We start from the raw sequence: 19,891 nt of genomic DNA on the forward strand, positions 1-19,891 counted from the left end.
AATTAGAATCGTAGTTGTTCAATGAAACTTGTTTTTTTTATTCATAGTTAAGGTTTACTTCCACAGCTTCTTGATGGACATGTTCTTCTCAGAGTCCTTTTGCATTACCTTGGCGACGGCCATTTCGAAATCTTCCTGGGTGACATGCACACGACGCTCGCGCAGTGCGTACATTCCAGCCTCGGTACAGACACCTTTGACCTCGGCACCTGATGCGCCAGGCATCAGTTCAGCAATCTTCCGTAGATTGATGCCGCGCGTTAAGTTCATTTTGCGCGAATGAATTTTCAGGATGTCCAAACGCGCTTCTTCATTTGGTGGCGGGAACTCAATTTTGCGATCAATGCGGCCAGGACGAAGTAGTGCTGGGTCGAGTATATCAATACGGTTGGTTGCCATGATGACTTTGATGTTCTTGGTGGCCTCGAAACCATCCAGCTGATTGAGCAGCTCCAACATGGTGCGCTGCACCTCAGAGTCGCCGCCAGAGCCAGATTCAATACGCGACGAGCCGATCGAATCAATTTCATCCATGAATATAATTGATGGGGCATGCTCGCGCGCCATGACGAAGAGCTCACGCACCATACGTGAGCCCTCGCCAATGAACTTTTGAACCAGCTCGGAGCCAGAGACGCGTATGAATGTGCATTCCGTGTGATGGGCTACTGCGCGAGCGAGCAGCGTTTTGCCAGTGCCGGGCGGGCCATAGAGCAGTACACCCTTTGGCTGGGCAATACCTAAGGCGTCAAACAATTCGGGATGCTTGACAGGCAGCTCGATTACTTCCTTGATTTCTTTGATCTGTTTGTCTAAGCCGCCAACCATTTCATACGTGGAATCGGGAACTTTTTCGACCATCATAAGCGACACCAACGGATCCACTTTGTTGGGCAATATCTTGTGCAGAGTGTAACTTTCGTTGCGCAGTGCAACGCGACAATTTGGTGTTACATCGTTAATATCAATGTTCTTGTCCAAATCAACAACAAATTTACCCTCGGGATGGACCTTGACAAGCACCTTTTTCTTGTCCATTGGCTTCACAACCTCACCAACATAGCTGCCTTGTTCCTGCAACAGTTGCAACTCCTCTCGCAGCATTCGGACTACAAAATTACTTTTTTATATTATAAGGCTTTAAAATTTACTTTGTCTTTTATACCTTTAGCATTAAGCTCATTACGTTGTGCCTGTAATCGGCGTAGATTTTGACTTTTCTCCGCCACAATTAATTGCAGTTCCTCAATTTTTTGAATATAATATGAACGAAAGCCCACGCCAACATTGTAGACCGACTCCAAATCCATCTGAAATGCATTGTTTTTTGTTGTTGTTTCTTGTGGAATATAGTTTACGAATTTTTACCCGATTTGTGAGTGTCATCTTAATAGTTATGTTGGGAATTGATTTTCCTCCTATTATATGCGAGCTTCGCTAAAGTGTAAAACTTGCAAATTGCTTACAGCGTTCACCAAGTGAATACGATTATGACTCGGCAAGTCTACCTTACTGTTAGTGCTGCAAAAATATCGTATCAGTATTGTTATAATCGATATTTTAAAATTATAGATTATAGATAAACATCGATATGGGTTTCTTAGTATCGATATATCGAAAATATGGCTACTCTTGGCGTTGATTTTGACTGTGTAACAAGCACATTTCTTAAATTACGCTCATTTTTTTTTATCAAAAAACTAATATATTCTGGCAACATCTTCAGAAAGCAAAATTTGCTAAATCTAGACGAGATTCGTTAAAAACTGTCAATATGATAACTTTTCTTGAAATGTATGCCATTTTATCCATTAAGAAGTCATAAGTTATGACTCATAACTTAGATAAGCATTATAAAAGATAATTTACGAGAATATTGATATTAACAATAAATGCTCAATATATCGCTACTATCGATATTTTCTCTCAAAATATCGATACGACAACATATCGAAAAATTCGGTCAAAATATCGATACATTTCGATACTTTTGCGGCACTACTTACTGTAGACACTAACCAGTGCTGGATAGTGCTGTAGATCTGTGTTGCCAATATTAAGACACTGTCGCAACCAACATGCTGTTGCATTTATGATATCGATGTATTACAAATCAATGTTTTTAGTTAATAATTATTAGTATTTATTTTTTAAATATCTTATTACTGACACTAAGAAATTTTTAATGTCCGCATTTCTGCATTCTAAATCAAGTATTGTCGGCCGATTGTTATAATAATTCGAGGTTAATCGAATGATAAATTTGAATTCTGTGCGCTTTCTGTCAAATATAGAAAAGGATTATTTACACAAGTTTATTTTGTTATAGATGCATACTAAAATTTTTTTAAAATTAGCATTGAGTGGCTCACAAATGTACTAATTAACTAAGACGAATTTTGATAGTAGTAAAAAACACAGCTGTTACAATATGCCGGCTACATTTGGTTTGCTCTTTAAACACAATGTGCAAATCGAATTGGATCTTTGGAGGCGCACTTTATTTGAATGGATAATCGTTATCATAATGTTGATTTTAATACTTGCCAATCCCATTTCCTATTCAAAAAGAGCGCTCTATAGTCGCACTGACTATGAGGGAGACCAGACCATCGTATCCCATAAGCTGGATGATATAAATATACTCACGTAAGCTACATACATATATGCCAATACATGTGCTAGGTGCATTTAATCGAGGTCCAAATGTTGCAACTGGTAGGGGGCTGGTCGACTCAAAGCGTGAGCAAACCAAATATAAGCTGGCCTACTCGCCGGATACGGCATTTGTAAGAAGCGTCGTCGATGTCGTGACATCTGTACTGGAGTTAAACAATTCGATTGGCTATAATGATCCAGAAACCTTGCAAAATCAATTTGATGAACGCACTATGCTGGCTGCTGTTGTTTTTGACAGATTGGATAAAGATCCTGATGCTATTCCAAAGGTGCTCTCTGTATCGATACGTTTCCCCAGCGAATTTCGAACGATTAGTCCATTTCTCACCGAAGACCGTCTATGGCTAACTCGATGCTCAGGCGTTGTTAATTCAAAACGGGATAATGCTAAGGATAATGACGCAAATCAGGATTTGTACATACGCGAAGGCTTCCTTCAGCTACAACATCAAGTATTTTTGGCATGGTTCCACATGCTACGAAGCCAAGATCCATCTAAAGCAACAGAGCCCCAAACGGAAGTTTTCAATGTGCGACTCCGTGTAGCCAACGAGCGCTGCTCTACAATGGACTTTGACGCTATTCCATCTTTTCTATTTAACTTTATCTATCTGTTACCGTTTATAAACGTCATACGGGTGAGTCTAACACAACTAGGTGGTTCGAACTTTTCAAGATTTTTAATACTCTAAACCCATTGAACCTGGGAAATCAGGGTATAATGGCTTTGTTGTAATGTACACATGTAATAGGTATACATATTCTTGGTATATATATATATTGATGGTATATATATTCTTGATCAGGGCGACGAGATTAGTCGATTTAGCCTTGTCCGCCTGTCCATATGAACGCCTAGATCTCAGAAGTTATAAGAGCTAGGGACTTGAAAGTTTGCATGCATACTCGTGTATGGCATACGCAGTACGAGTTTATCATATATTTCGATAACTCATCCCATAACTTTTTTTTATCGTAAATAATCGAAAAATGGATTTCGTTTTTAGCGCCCCCAATTTTAGGTACTAGAGACTTGTGCTTTAGAATGTACACACATTTTAACCTCTTGATCTAAATTTCATTACAGGAGAAATGTTTCCCACAAATAAATTATAATATTGCACACACCGCAGCCCAAGCGCAGTCGCTACTAACTACGCAGCTAGCAGAGCGTGAAGTTATGCGTGCGTGCAGATGCATGTGTATGCATGTGTGTATAAGAGAAGTGCAGAATGATTAGAATATCAGCTTACAGGGTACGGGGTATTTCCTAGTTGAGCTGTCTCGACTAGAGCACTCTTGTTAAATTTCATATTTATAATATCTTGATATATATCTACAGCATTGAGAAAGTCTAGAGTATTGGATTGTAGATAATGTAATTCTGTTATTTCCTTATAGAATATGGCCGCACAGATGAAGGACAATGTTCTGACGCATCAGTGGCACTACGGATATAGTTTTTGTAAGCAATATACTTGCATAGTGCTTGTTCTGATGCTACGTCTTCTTTGCCTTGGACTTTTAATAATGTTCGCAACATTTGTAAGTTTCTTAAAGATCTCTTATTGTATGCATGTGTATAGGGTACAGTTTTTTTTCTCCAGATTTATTGGTCAGTTGTCGATGGGATCTTTTCTCCAATAGCATTGCTGCTATTAATCGTGTTTGTGATTATTATAACGCTGGAGCTGATCCTAACGGGAATTATCATAGCAAAGATCTTTAGGGATGTAGTCAATGCGGTACTCTTTGCGATCATTATTTGGACGTTTAATTATGCCGTCTTTGGATTAATGCTCAAGCGATATTGGGACTTACACGGGCTTTATGTGTACTTTATATTGATGATTTTCTTCAGCAATCAGATTCCGCATAGTATGCAAATGATTCATCGATTGATTGATGAACCGGGCACCCTCCGTCCTATAGACTATCTTTCACCTTTTGTTTCTGGACTTGTATATATATTAGTCTCTATAGGTATTCTATGCATTCTACAGTGGCGGATGCCCGGACGATTGTTAAGTAGGCGTATGATGTATAACAGATGCCGAAAACACACTTTGGATGACACCCCCATCCATTTGGGTCGAACGCCTAGCTGGCACAATTTCGAGTTTGGAGATGTTGGCAGTTCAGAGATAGTCCGCCTGCGCCATATATTCACAGCGCATCGTACATCTGAACGCAAAATTTTAAAGAACATCTCAATGCGAATCTATGTGGGTGAGATCTATGTGATATTGGGTCATATGGGATCCGGAAAGTTAACCCTATTGCGCGTATTATGTGGACTTAAATATCCATTACGAGGTCAAATCCTATTTATGGGCGAGGATATTTATGAAGATATACGTCGCAGTCGGAAATTTGTGGATTTTCGAAGCTATGAGAATGGCCTTTCGCCGCATTTATCAATTGAAAAAACTATCAACTATCATGTGAAACTAAAGCAGAGCGATCGGGATTCGAATCGTTATAAGTCCGAGTGCAAAAAGTGGTTAGACATTATCGAAACGCATATAGCAGAGCGCTGGCAGCGTATCAATACACTTACCTACGGTGAAAGACGTGTGGTCGCACTTTGTTGCGCAATCGCAGGCGATACGAAACTAATTGTCTTCGAGGAGCCTACAATGAATATGACGGCCCGCGAGTCGGCAATATTCTGGAACATTGTATCTGCCGAAAAGGAGGACCATGCCTTTCTAATAGCCACCTATAGTATCGATGAGACCGAAGCCATTGCCGACCGAATTGGCATCTTAAGCATGGGTGTCCTAGAAGCCAGCGGTACTCCCTTCTTTTTACGCTCCAAATTCAGTAGCTGTGTTGAGCTGGTAAGTTGAGGACTGTTTTTATGATATAAAACGAGAGGCTTTCATGATAAGCCAACAGATACACGACCCTATTTGAGTTACAATAATATTAGGATAGCTCGAAGTACCAATTTTTACCTCACCACAAGTCATTGTTTATTAATTTTACTGAAGAGTTTCCCTGGGATGTCCCTTTTAATGACATATCTCTTTTAACAATTAAATAAAAACATCAAAAGTAGGTTAATTGAGCTTTACAGATGAGAAGTAGAAATATAGTATTCTCTCTTGTTAATTTTCCTTTTTTTGGCCCCATTTTTTGGGAACAATTATGAGTTTCATCAAATTGTTTTAAGAAATAAATTTGATTTTGGCAGGTGTTAATCAAAAAACCCCATGTACCTGATGCGCCAATAACAGAGTTCATAGCCAATTACATACCGGAGACGGAGCCAGAAAATGAAATCGGTGACACGTTGACCTATAAGATAAATGCACGATATAGGCCACGTTTGCAGAAGATGTTAATACATTTGGAGAACGATCGGAAAAAGCTGGGCATTGAGAACGTCCGAGTTGTGGGTTCTGAGATGTCAGACATTTACATGAAGCTTGCGACATCGTTTCGACTGCAGCAGCAAATCATCCCCGATGTCAGTAAGTAAATTAATAAATCAATAAGCTTGCAATCTATTGATTATCGATTGCATACACATTCACTAGCGCAAACCTTCAAGTACTCTGTGGTATCGAAGAAACAGCTAAAAAAGCAACAAGTTCGCGCTATGTTCTTTAAGAAGTTGATCCATACGGCACCCAATGTTTGGCCCGTCGTCATGATATTTTCATGCTTCATTCTTATCGTGGTTATCACGCGACTGGCAATAGTGCTGAATGTGCCCAATGTGCGAAAGAACACAATACCAATTGGCTTCCTAGGTAGCGAGGAATTCTTGAAGACAATTCCAAATATCAATGATTGTGGATACATTGAGATCAAAACCGTGACTAACGTGCCAACATACAGGAAGGCCAATGGATTATCCCGCACCTTTGATGCGAATTCTTTCTCCTGTGAGCAGGGACAATATAAACATACTTTGTCCAAGAAGGTGGAGCTGACCAGCTTGGGCGCAGTCGAACAAGGTGGAGAGCAGGACATTAATGGCTATATTAGTCAGGATACGTTCCATTCCGCACCCATGCTACTGAACCTACTGCACAATATTATAATCCAGTAAGTATCGACAGTGTGATATTCAAAAGCTCAATTCCATTGCAGTTCTATTCCAATTTTCCTTAAAGTATTTCCTAAACATTACCTAAATGATTGCTCGAGTTTTTCCATATTTCAATATTTATGTTTACAACTTTACCATCTAAGCGATGCCAATCATCTGTTCACACCTGTGCTATTGTGTTACAAATTCTTCCATTCCAACGGTTTTGAATTCGCTTATATTAATTGTTCCCAATTGTATATTCTTGATCAGGACGACGAACTGAGTCTATTTAACCTTTGCCGTCCGTCTGTCCGTACGTATGAACCAGTCGATCTTAGAAGATACTTAAAATTTTTGTTCCTAGGTCCGTGTATATCACGCGCATATCGAATTTTTCTCAAAAAATGTATATATAATCCCGATATTTTGTTATCGATTAAAATACTTATCTCCTACACATTTAGAGTCGCCCAATTTTAAATGTAGACTCATATGTATGTATTTTATAGAACTTCCATTTTTGTTATTTAACAACCCCCTTCCCCCCCCCTAAATCCACCCCCTCGCCATTCCATTTGTAAATGCCGTACTTCAAACACTTGTGCTTTGGCCAATGCATAAACAATCAATCTACACTGCAGTTGCTGTTTATGCGTGCCTATGTGATTCTGTGAGTGTGTTTTTCTTGTGTAAGCAGAAAAACCCGAAATATTGAAATATCAGTTCCTCGAAGGGTTATGGGGATCTCGTAGTCAAGCAGTCTTGATTTCAGCTTTCTTACTTGTTTTCTTTATTATTATTCCTTGGAATCATTTGCAGATTATCGTACACAAATAAGACGGATTATGCGACCCTAGTGGAAAGCCATCCGATGCCGACCCCGCTAACCATGAAGATCAATCTGCTGGACAATGAGATAGCCCATATCAACGCTCCACTCGCAATTGGTTGCATTTTGCCCTTGGTTATCTCAATTTTCATAATACCGATGGTGGAGGAGCAGATATGTCGGCTGCGCGTGCTGCAGGTGATCGCAGGCCTACGACTGCAAATATATTGGGGCGTTAGTCTGCTCTGGGATATATTGACCTATTTCATCTATTCGATAATAATTGTCATTATTGTGGCTTGCACGAACGTTGGTGACTTTGGTATTATTGAAAATCTAATGTTGCTGTTGCTCCTCTTTATTTATGGGCTGGCCGCCCTGCCGATCACCTATGTGGTATCCATGTACATAAATAGGTCTATTGTGCGCGCTTTTCTCGTCTCTGTCCTGTTTCAGAGCCTCACAGGCCTGGTGCTCTACATTGTCTACTGGGACGTGGCCAATAGCAATGTAATTTTCTTTTATGGCGCGTGCTTGTCGCCAGGTTTCTCGCTGCTTGACGGGATTAGCAACATCTACATACGTTGCCTGGAGAAGCGTTTGTGCCAGACAAAGTGTGCGGCTGTTAAAAACTGCCAGCCCCACAACATGCACGATATGGTGCCCCATTGCAACTGTAAGTACTTTCCATATAGTTGAAAAACGCAGCTCTCATTGTTATTTTATTTCACAGTTAATACATACTTTCAATGGTCCGATCCTGGTATATTGCCAGCTTTGACCTTTATGATACTGGCAGCGGCAATTGCACTACTCTTAATATTCTGGATCGAACTGCATCGCAAGGAAAAGAAGTTTCATTCATCCAAAAAGTAAGTAAACTAACTGACTGCCTATTATGCTCCACTCGATATGATCTTATGAAGCTTTGTAGGCTTTATTCTATGTGCGTCTGTTTAAAACCATATATCCTGCAGTCAATTAAAAAAATATTCGTCTGTAGTGTGTAGACATATGTACATATATATACATGTATATACTATGGGCATATAAATCTGTCTCATCTGCAAAAGATGACTTTCCTGTGCGGAAATAAAGCGAGTTACAGTTTCAAAATCGATAAATATCAATTCTAATATGATCGAGGAAAATATATTGCGTATACGACATTAAGTTGTTTTTATACCCTGAACCCATTTTCAATGGGAAATCAGGGTATAATGGTTTTGTTGAAATGTATGTAACAGGCAGAAGGAGGCGAGGCAGACCCCACAAAGTATATATATTCTTGCTCAGGGCGACGAGCTGAGTTGATTTAGCCATGTCCGTCTGTCCGTCCGTCCGTCTGTCAGTATGTTTGAACGCGTCGATTTCAGAAGATACAAGAGCTAGAGACCTCAATTTTTTTGTAAAAAGTCCGTGTATACCACGCAGATATCGAGTTTTGCTTTCAAAATCGATAACTTGCCCTGTTATTTTTTATCGATAAAAAACCTTATCGAAACCCAGTTATAAAATTACATCTCCTACAACTTTAAAGATAGAGTCTCCAAATTTTTAATGTAGATTTATATGCATTTTATACAATTTAGTTTTTTGTTAAAATTTATTTATTTATATGATTGCCAATTATGATATGAATGACAATCTTGACCTGTTTGATCGCCATCTGATCTAAAGTACTGCGACTAGGTCGAGCACACCGTTTTTTCATTATTATACTTATACTTATGTCTACGTGTCTTAAAATTTTGCTCACCTTTCACATTCGTTCGCATCTTTCGATAACATATTTGACTTTGGGCTTTCTGTTGATTTTGTATTATAAAATCGATTTAAGCCTGAATGTTATACGTTAGAGTTCCGTAAAATGATTTGCGTGCGGTCTTTGAATTTTTAAAGAATTTTAGCATAAATACTTAATACAATTTAGATGGAGGTGGTAATATACGCTTATGGTTCATAGTTGCTAGAGAAATTAATTGGCTTCCACAATATTTTGAAGTTCAGAAAATTGCTTGGTTCTATAACTGGATTAATCTTTGTAACATATAGAATTAGGGGTTTTGTCCGAAGATGCTATATAAGATTGGAATTAGTTAACTTCAATGTCAATGAATGTATTTACATTGTACGTCTCCATAGCTTGAATAATATGCGCACAGCAACCTACCATTTCGATGACAGCGACGTGGCAGATGTGAAGCAAAAGATCGCCGAGGCGGATATGAGTAAGTGCAAGCAGTCGGTGTTTCTGGTTGATCAGGTTGAGGCGAAAATACCGGCCAAGGGCAACAGGCTGAATACGGTTTCGTTTGCCTTAAACAAGTGAGTGTTTCAATGAGTAAAATAGAATTGAGGTTAATTCATAGATCCTGCTAGATACATGAGTATGGGCATTTTTGGACCCCGAAAGTCTGGCAAAAGTCATTTAATACGGCAGTTAGTTGGCGTGGATGGATTTGCGTTTGGCGAGATCTACGTCAGGGGTCTGGACTTCAAATACGATATTGACACCATATTAGGCTATGTCGGGTACTGTCCACAGCATTACGGGCTACTTAACGAGCTAACACCCCGTGAGCACATCCGTTTGCTTTGTATGATACGGGGCGTGCCAGAGGACAAGATCAGAGAAAAAATTCATGATATTTGCCTAATGCTCAACATGACCGGCTGGATGCACCGCAAGTGCGGTGTCTTGACCCCAGAAAAGCGGAGGAAAGTAAATGTTGCACTCTCCCTAGTTGCCTACAATAAGATTTTCATTCTGGACGAGCCCACAAGTGGCATGCCTTCAACAACGCGACGAGAAATATGGAATATCTTACGCTACTTACGATACTGTGGCAAAACTATTATATTTGCATCTAACGACGAACTAGAGTGCAAGGTGCTAGCCGATTTCATTGTACTCTTTCAGGACAGTGAAATGCTTGCTATTGGCAGCATGCAATACCTACGCTACAAATACAGTCATGGCTTTTATCTAGAGGTGCGATTAGTTCGCGATGGCTCTACCAAACAAGAATCGGAGGCTAAGTAAGTATTTTCAAGGAGCAATTCTAACTCGACATATGTGAGCAAACTTAATTTATCCACAGTTTACGTAAAGATGTTGAGAATTTGGCACGTTTCATTAATTTTCTTCATGATAAATCGGAGCTGGTGTAAGTAAAATGGTTTCATACATTGCTCGGTTTTTTAAATTTTTATTTCTAACATTTATCATAGTAGACCAAGTAAGTTCGAAAGGTTATACTTATATTAAACGTGAATCGATTTGTTTTTAAAATAAGAGGTAGGGAGAGGGAGAAAGCTAGATTTAATGTTAATTTAAATTTCAATTCATGAAAAGCAACTGTCAACAGGCAAGGTTAGTTTAAAAGAAGAAGAACTGCAATTTAAATTTATTTAATCTAGTTTAATTTACACCTTGCTATATTGAAAAAAAAAAAAAAAATACCGGGTTTTTCTTAATAATAATAGTCTGGATTTTAAAGTAGATTTTAATTTTAATGATTGGAAATATTCCTAGTTTAGTTTCCTTAATGCATATCTCATCTCATCGAATTAGAAACTCATTAAAACTTATATTATATTATCTAATATCGTATTTTATAATTCTTTGATACAGTGGCCATATGCATAATTGGTTTAAGTATTATATACCTGTTGGTCATATTGTTTACTCGTTTCTATATGGCGCATTGGAGAAGAACAAGGTGCGTCTGAACGTTTACGACTACTGCATCTATCAGGCGAACTTGAATGTTGTGATTGCACAGGTACAGGAGACACGAGCCGAACTAAAGCGTAACATGGAGCCGAAAGTGGAAAATGATAACAGGGTTAGGCGATCAACAAACAAATTCACTTCCCACTTGCATCATTAACACTAACAGCGTATATATATATATATATATATATTATATTATATGTATATATAAACATTTTGTACCTGTATATTGAAGAAGTTTATGAGTAAGTGTAAGTTGGTAGAAATAAATTGATGTTATTTAACTGAGTGTTCTTAAGCAAAGCATTTCTAAATGGTTTAAACGGCCAAGTAATATTTTTAGGCCGTTGTTGAGCGAGTTGACCCCGTTCATAGGGAAACATTCAAAATATTTTTGATTAGCTACTCATTTTTAAGTACTAATAGAAATGGAATTCATCAACTATTTTTACTAGAATAAAAACACATATATGTGTATATGTATGCATATATATATATATATATATATATATATATATATATATATATATATATGTGGATCTTGACAATATATATTTTTTGTGAATTCAATTCAATTCATACGTAATAAAGTCATTAAATTAATTTATGGAAAAAGTCTCATACTTTTTTGAAAAAGAATTGAAAGTTTCCTTAATTGTATACATTTTAAAAGCTATTATCTGCATGACTATCTCTACTCGTACATTTGTAATAATTATTTGAAATCGTCGCCTCATATGTTTTCCACGTTTTACTGTTGTGAACTGTGCAATGAATTGGGGAAAAACAGCTCAAAGGTATATTCATACATATGTATATGTATATGTACATACATATGTATGTATGTCTTTGACCTTCGAGTGAATATTATGGAATCACGTGCAAATTAAAATTTTATAAAGTTGATGTTACTTTACTGAATTGTTGATGGGATATCGACTGAGAATTTATGGCATTAGACATGTGTTCAGGCAGCTATTCGACCTTTTAATCGTTTCAATACTAATTCAATAGTAGCTTGACCAGCGAGCGCAATGTGTGGTTGCTAAGGTAAGTAAATAAATTTATTTACTTATCTGTTATACGACAGAGTTATTATAAAATAAAAACTAACTTCAAATTAAGTATAGGGTACTGGAGCCTTCCACTTTAATGAATACACAATTTCCTAAATCTAAAAAGAACAACACCCACAAATACCAATAATTGAAATCTGCAAACGTTTCCGTCCGTTGTACTTGACTTTCCACATTTGAAATACGCGGTCACACTAGTCGATAGACGATAAGCGATATTTATTTGCGACATTCAGCTGACTCAGAGAAATGGCAAGCACACATTACAGTGTGTTAGTTGTGCACAGCTGTATTGTTTTTCTTTAGGAATTTGTTTCGTTGCTGTGTTCTGTTTTGGCTAAAATTGGTGCGCGCGGGCTTTTTAGAGGTGACTTTGTCAAAGTGCACCATAGAAGGGAGCACTCTGCTCATTTATTTGAATGACATTTTTAATATTTTTTATTTATTTTTTTATTATACCTGCGTATGTGTTTATGTGCGTCTGTATGTATGGAGCTCACAGCTGTTTACTCGGCGGCAGTAATTCATAACGGATAGAGGTACTGTTCGTACGTATCTTTTCGTCCATTTTTTTGTTTCAAATATGTATGTATGTACGTAATCAGCCATGTGTGCATGTGTGTGAACATTCGCGAATAAGACCAAAACAAAAAAACTCTGATAAGCCGTTGAATGACGTCGTATCAACCTCTAAATAAAATTGAGCAAATAAATACAAACTACATACATATGAATCACAATAAGAATCCATGTGTATGCGTGTGTAGCGCATGTATGTATGTATGTGTTAATACGTTTATTTTTTAAATTTATTTTTTAGCCAGTTTTCTGTTTTTATGACACATATTCGTTATATTTCTTTGAATTCAACAAAATAATTCTATTTTTAGTTTATTTATTTTTAATAACTACATTTTGCATCTAACGGAACATGCACCCGCTGAACAGCTGATGCTATATAAGCGAAGCATACCAATACGGAAGTGACCGTGTGTGTGTGGTTGTGCGTGAGCTTGAATAATAAATATATACATAAATACATTCAATATTAAGTTCGATTGCCTTTAGAACTTAGAAATTGTCACGATGACATTGCATATTAACGAAATTGGTCAAGCAATTAATTTACTGTACAAATTGGCATTTACTTGCGATCATTTCTTTAGAAGCTACTGCTTAATATACGAGAGAGTAAAAACAATACACGAAGTGCAGCCGTAGTCTCTCTCGTGGGGTAATTTATGACGTCACACTCAATAGTTTAGTATGTGAAAATAACACAAGATTTCCGTTATTATTGTGTACTGTGGAGTATTATGAATTATAATAAATGTCAACAATAATACTCAATCATAAAAATTGATAAACAAAAAAATTAAATCGGCGATAAGCGATTAGCGCGCGATTTAATTGACAATAGTTAATGCAAAAGTAATCAAAATTAAGATGTCCTGGGCACAGTTTCTCTCGGATTTATTTCGCGAATCTTTTGTATGTTTGACACATGCGCATTAATCCATAACGGGACATAATTATTATTCATTACGCAAAAACTCTCTCAAAAAAATTAAAAATGAATATAATGAATTTGTTGATTGTTTCCGTTAAAGTACAGACAGAATCGGCCATTAGTTTAATAAAAAGCAGACCGATTGATTACATACATAATTGTTGCCATTAGAAAAATAGCTTTAATAGGAACTATAAAATTTGATGTCTAGGTGGACTAAACCATTACTTTGATAAGGCGTGGAAATGCTTGTGTGTATATGTAAATAGTTGTATGTATGAAGTGGGTCTATACCTTTACAAGGCAGTTTAAATTCGAATACATATTTATACGTTTGCCTTGATTAGTACAATAGAGCGAAAAGATTCCATTTCACTCCAATGCTAAATATATACTCATACATAGTGCATATGTATGTAGTATTTCTCAATTAGTTCTGTGATATGATTCATTCGCATGACTTTTCCCAGCATCACGTGACTCATTAAATGATTTAGATTGTTAAGAAGCGTTTTTAGAAACAATTATTTCCGATCCCTGTCGAAGTACTGAACGACAGAGAAATGGTATATACATACATGAATATATTAAAATATGTAATATATTTTCTTCAGTAAATTATATTTAAAACAAGTAAGAAAACTCTACTCAAGACTGCTCGACTACGAGATCTCCTGAGCCCTTCGAGCAACTGAATGAAACTGTCAGATAATGATTATAACATGTATATGCATTTGCCAAAGCAAAAGTCACTAGTATATGAAATACGTATTTTACAAATATGTGGGCGAGGGGGTAGAAATAGAGGTGGGGGTAAATTTTAACAAAAATCGAAATTGTATAAAATGCATATAAGTATACATTTAAAATTTGGAGACTCTTGCTTTAAAGATGTAGGAGATAAAATATTAAAACTGATTTTCGATAATGTTTTTTTATCGATAAAAAAAATAACGGGATGAATTGTTTACACGGACATTTAAAAAAATTTGAAGTCTCTAGCTCTTATATCTCCTGACATCGACGCGTTCAAAAATACGGACAGGTGGACGGACGGACAGGGCCAAATCGACTCAGCTCGTCGCCCTGATCAAAAATATATATACTTTGTGCGGTCTGCCACGCGTCCTTCTGCCTGTTACATTTCAACAAAACCATTATACCCTGATTTCCCATTTTCAATGGGTTCAGGGTATACAAATTTCAAGTCTCTAGCTCTTATATCATCTGAGATCGACGGACGGAATATATGTATTTTGTGGGGTCTGCCACGCCTCCTTCCTGTTACATACTTTTAACAAAACCATTATATTCTGATAACCCATTTTCAATGGGTTCAAGGTATAAAAATCGAAGAAACGCCTTCCTTATTGATCTGCTCTAAATGAGGCATGTAATTTAACAGCAAATTAAGTTCGTATATCTTTTTATCTATATAAAACTGCTCACTGTCCACTTAAAACATTTTATATTATGTACGTAGATACATTTTGAGGAAGATAGTATGTTATCTAATGATAAATACATTACCTTATGATTTATCAATAGCCATATATCATAATATATGTCTTGGAGCTACCAAGTTAAATGCGAATGAGACACTATATGCTTATTTTATTTAGCTCGGGCGTTCACGCTCTGCCTATCTTGGCCCGCAGCTACATCACTCAAATGATAAACAACGTATAATATGCTTGATCGAACTATGATTGTCTGCGTGATTAAGCCGTGGGATCGATGAGAGGAAAGGCATGAATAGCCGTAATCTCTTTACGAGCATACATACTTATATATACATAAGTGGTATCGCTAGCACATATAAATTTACATATGTATATCTGCTCTTAGGTTAAAGCGCTGAACGTATCGCTACTAGTCGCTTGCTGGGTCCGACCGTATGAAGATACAACCTTTGGTTTTATGCATTACATTGAATTGTACAAATTATATAGATTGCTCTACATATGTGTCATATTGTACGCTAATAATATTTCAATTAATTCCCTAATCTCTTTGTATACCCTGTCTGAACAGCAGAACGGTATATACATTTTTGCATAGACTGTTTCTGAAAAATAAAAAAAAGGGTCTAGAGCAAAATAATTTATAGTGCATCAAACTGAATACTATGCATAGCTTGAGTTGAGCTCCTATATGAACTATTTCAATTAAATTAAAGATTGAGTGGATGTTAACGGGTTGTCTTTAAATTGAAGTTTCTTATATTTTAATAGATTTCAATGGGAAGAAAGAGCACTGTTGAAATACTCGTACTCGTAGTCGTTTTAGTACAGAAACAGATAGATGGCTTTGGGCTTGGTAGGGATCTATGGATCTTGAAAGTTCATCCGAATAAATTGTGTATCTGCAAATATTGTCGCAAATTGGCTAAGCTTAAGAACTGACGAGCTAGCGAACATGACTCAAAGGCAATACACCCTCCCTGAGAGCATAAGCCAAATCTACCAAAAATCGTTATCTGTAGATAATTTATATTAGGTTGTAAGCGCGCTACCACTCGAGACATAATGGGCGATTTCTTGGAGTTTATCAGTTTTAGCCCATATATTGACACTTTTATAGCTCACCGACGCATGGCAAAAAATGCCATATCTCTGCGTATATATATTTTATATGCATTTGTATGTACATATATATAAATTTATACACATATAGATTGTGTATTTATTACGGAACAATTGATAAAATATGGAAGAGACGCGACTTGGCTCACAAGCAATTTAGTTTGCGTTTGCCAGTACTGCCGAGCAGTTGGTCGTGTTCTCTAACCCATCTAGGACTAGTTCAGTGCTCTTTTGATTACTTTGTGCTTCATTTTTTTTTTTTTTTTTTTTTTTTTTTTTTTTTTTTGCAATATTTACCAGGGGCTTAGCAGTTGCATGAGTCATACCAAATTAATTTTATAGAGCGGCGAAAAGGTGTGTAAAAGTCTCCACAAAATGTGATACATAATTTTTTGCTTTGGGAATTCTATGTATCATCAAAGTTTTATCTGAGTTATCCATATCTATATTATATTACTAGCCCTAAAAGTCATGAGGCTCTATATTTTCAGCAATTTATACATACTCACAAAGACTATATATATTTATTGGTCCTAGATATTTCTAGATATAGCTCTAGATCAGCTTGCTGTTTGGTCGTCTTTCATCTCGCTAGATGGGCGTCGAGCTAGAGACTTACAAATTTGAAAAATATATTCGTTAAGGCGCTCCCGATAAAACCTAAACACTCATTATTAAGCTAGGAACTTGAATTTGGATTCATTTTACATTAACCAACAAATATATAGAAAATAATTAATTGCATGCCAAAGAAGAAACCCCTAATTCTTTCAGAGTATTATTCCGAAATCAGAAAAACCCAGAGCTTTATAGGTAAAAGCGCCAAGCATTGCTGGTGATTGCCTAAAAAGATATGGGTGATAAATCAGATAATATTAAATATTCTTTAGTATTTTGTATTATAAGCGATTGACCAAACTTTTTGCTTAATCAAGTGATTAAGGCTTGAAACAATTTCACTTAAATCTAAAATCTTAACAATCCAATTAATTATATATAATAGACTAAGGACGTTACAGTCGGACGTTACCAACAGCAGAATACTCATTCACATCCCATTTTCTAAATTGCTGCACTCTCAATTGGTATATACAAATATGCATATAAATATGTTGTATATAAATATATTTATATATATTTATAATTAATTTATTCGCTTAGATTTGAGTCTCTAGCTATAACACTGTAGACATTGCACTTTTTCCATATATGCTACGCCCCTAGTAGGCGTAGACACATAATATTTGGCCAGTTCTTAGAACGAGCCAGTAGCGTAATTACGCTCAAAAAATGTTAAGATTACTGGGTATTTTTTTTGTATGCCACGACCCTAAAGAGGATTAACATTTATTTTTGGATTATCGATAACGGAGGTTACCAGTAACTCAACTATCTAATTTTGAAGCTTCTAGCTTTTAAACTGTATGAGATATAAACGTTTGCGGTTAGCCACGCCATAACTTCTTGGTCTTGGGTGGTTAACCGCGTATACATATGTATTGAATTTTAGGTCTCTAGCTAAAAGTGCCCAGCAGAAATTGAAGAATCACTTTATCTTCAGATCCGATTTGCCGCGCCCCTAGCAAGCCTAGACATAACTTCAATCGATTTTTATAATCGTAATATTAGCTCACGTGCAAAATTTAACTTTTCGTCACACACCTGGTGGGCGGTTCCAGAAATTTTTAGCCCTTTATAGATCGGAGATATACACGTATATATTGCAAATTTCAAGTCTCTAGCTTCAATAGCGACCGAAAAAATTGCGTTCATATGGCCAGACAGACAGGCATACGGACGGATAGCAAGGCGGACGTTGCACAAAACTCATTTCACTTTCGTATATGAGTATAAGAATACATACAACAAGTATAACTATCATATTGGTAGGCGTTCAGTTTAAAAATGTTCCCATAAAAATAATAACTTCGAAATTTTCTTACATCTATCGATTTTTTGTTGCCAACAAAGTCATCTGTTTGGATATTTGTATAAATATCTTATCAATGCTTAGATTAGATTAGAGATTTCATAGTAACAATATTCAAGAAAAATATTTCTATATAAATATATACATATATATTTTGTTATTTTCTCTTTGTATTCTAGCTTTAGTAACGTTTTTGTTTCTTAAATTAATATTCGATGCTAAAAATCACAATGGTTTTTATAAACGAAAAATTTTGGTCAGATTTGACAGCTAGACAGCTATACGTAGACCAGTATATACTTATCAGTGTATCAGCTGACTTGATCTCTTTTAACGATTATGTGTGATAGCTGGATTGCACTGTGTGTTTCCAATCTCAATATTGATCTGCTAAGTTTATTGGAAAATGTGATAAAAAAAGACAGATTTTGGTTATAGCTAATTACTGTATTCACTTTATGAGTGGGCATCATATATAGTGACTCAAGATATTATGGGTACGCTTTTCCTATGTATAAGTGTAACTCATAACTATCATCAAATAACAATATAATCAAGATTACCATATCAGTTGGGTCTAACTCTGTGCTAATTCTTATCTGAAGTGTATAACTGTTATCATCATTTAGTTGACACTCATTTATTTCAAACAATTACCCGGCATTTCACGCTCAATCAACATTTGGCCTACACTTGTTTTAGTTGTATAAGTATATTTTGTTTTACTGCACCCGACATATTTTCACATTCTTCAGAATTGTCCTGTAATCCATTGATTTCTACAAATATATTATCTCTGATACTCTGCTCTTTCATAAGTGATAGGCCTATATATACTCTGTAAAATACAGAAATCAATAATTCATCAATGGCATGTAAATGATAATCATGCTATGATATTTTGCCCTTTAGGAACTTTAGTTTAGTGTTATCTTATTAATCTATCCAATAGTTAATGCGAGCAACACATGTTCCTGGAAACTTATGACGAGCGTCATAAATAATTGCATATATACCATATTGTGTCAGCTTTATCTATTGTATAGGGACAAGTTCGTTGCGTTCGCGAATGCTTTCAATATCCGGGTTGTATGTATTTAAAGAAGTTTACGAAGAAAGGAGAGCTACAAAAATGACTTTAAAGCACTCTAATCGAATATAAAGCATACTTTGGGGCTACGACTACACGCGACTTTAAAAGGAGGAGAAGTATCAGGAAATCAACCGAAAACAATATACCACTTGACAATGAGTCAAGACTCATAAAGTGCTCTTAACCAGTAGTTTTAAGTAATGACTAATTGAATTTTTACTGATATGAATATAATATTTTTCTTCAGCTTAGGCACGTTTAGATAATATCAGGATATGACGGGATAAAGCATTATGGAAAAAGTTTCGAGCTGGACAAAATTTAAGCTTTTGCTTTGGAAAAACTGGGTTCTGCAATGGAGCCATAAAATCCAACTATTTGTTGAGTTGTTACTGCCTATCGTCT

General features: G+C 36.3%; 3 protein-coding genes across 7 annotated transcripts in view; 2 read left to right on the forward strand and 1 right to left on the reverse strand.

Moving 5' to 3' along the window:
- Positions 1-17: 17 nt before the first annotated feature.
- LOC6586263 (26S proteasome regulatory subunit 8) lies at positions 18-1,518 on the reverse strand. The gene is made up of 3 exons (XM_002011849.4): positions 1,369-1,518; positions 1,166-1,310; positions 18-1,109 (listed from the first exon to the last, which is right to left on the reverse strand). Exons 1-3 carry the CDS (start codon positions 1,384-1,386, stop codon positions 55-57), a joined length of 1,218 nt encoding a protein of 405 aa, XP_002011885.1. The 5' UTR covers positions 1,387-1,518; the 3' UTR covers positions 18-54.
- A 600-nt stretch (positions 1,519-2,118) lies between these two features.
- On the forward strand, positions 2,119-11,576 carry LOC6586264 (phospholipid-transporting ATPase ABCA3). The gene is made up of 12 exons (XM_044009362.1): positions 2,119-2,649; positions 2,723-3,317; positions 4,081-4,224; positions 4,287-5,522; positions 5,879-6,158; positions 6,225-6,738; positions 7,544-8,229; positions 8,287-8,425; positions 9,699-9,881; positions 9,936-10,595; positions 10,658-10,723; positions 11,191-11,576. The coding sequence occupies exons 1-12, from the start codon at positions 2,432-2,434 to the stop codon at positions 11,447-11,449; spliced, it is 4,980 nt and encodes a 1,659-aa protein (XP_043865297.1). The 5' UTR covers positions 2,119-2,431; the 3' UTR covers positions 11,450-11,576.
- Positions 11,577-12,633: 1,057 nt separating this feature from the next.
- Positions 12,634-19,891, forward strand: part of LOC6586265 (phospholipid-transporting ATPase ABCA3) — a 19,375-nt gene continuing 12,117 nt past the window's right edge. For 2 of the 5 annotated variants that reach the window (XM_044009328.1, XM_044009344.1), the window contains exons 1-3: positions 12,634-12,735; positions 12,871-12,907; positions 19,734-19,891. The exon at positions 19,734-19,891 is cut by the window's right edge and continues 100 nt beyond it. In XM_044009328.1, the coding sequence (XP_043865263.1) occupies positions 19,780-19,891 (112 nt within the window). In that variant the 5' untranslated portion in view covers positions 12,634-12,735; positions 12,871-12,907; positions 19,734-19,779. Of the gene's footprint in view, positions 12,736-12,772; positions 12,917-16,626; positions 16,818-19,733 lie in introns of those variants that run through there. The other 3 variants (XM_044009332.1, XM_044009337.1, XM_044009341.1) reach the window with 3 other exon arrangements.

Source organism: Drosophila mojavensis, unplaced genomic scaffold (genome assembly GCF_018153725.1).
Source record: "Drosophila mojavensis isolate 15081-1352.22 unplaced genomic scaffold, ASM1815372v1 contig_136, whole genome shotgun sequence".
In the NCBI taxonomy this organism is placed as follows: Eukaryota; Metazoa; Arthropoda; class Insecta; order Diptera; family Drosophilidae; genus Drosophila; species Drosophila mojavensis.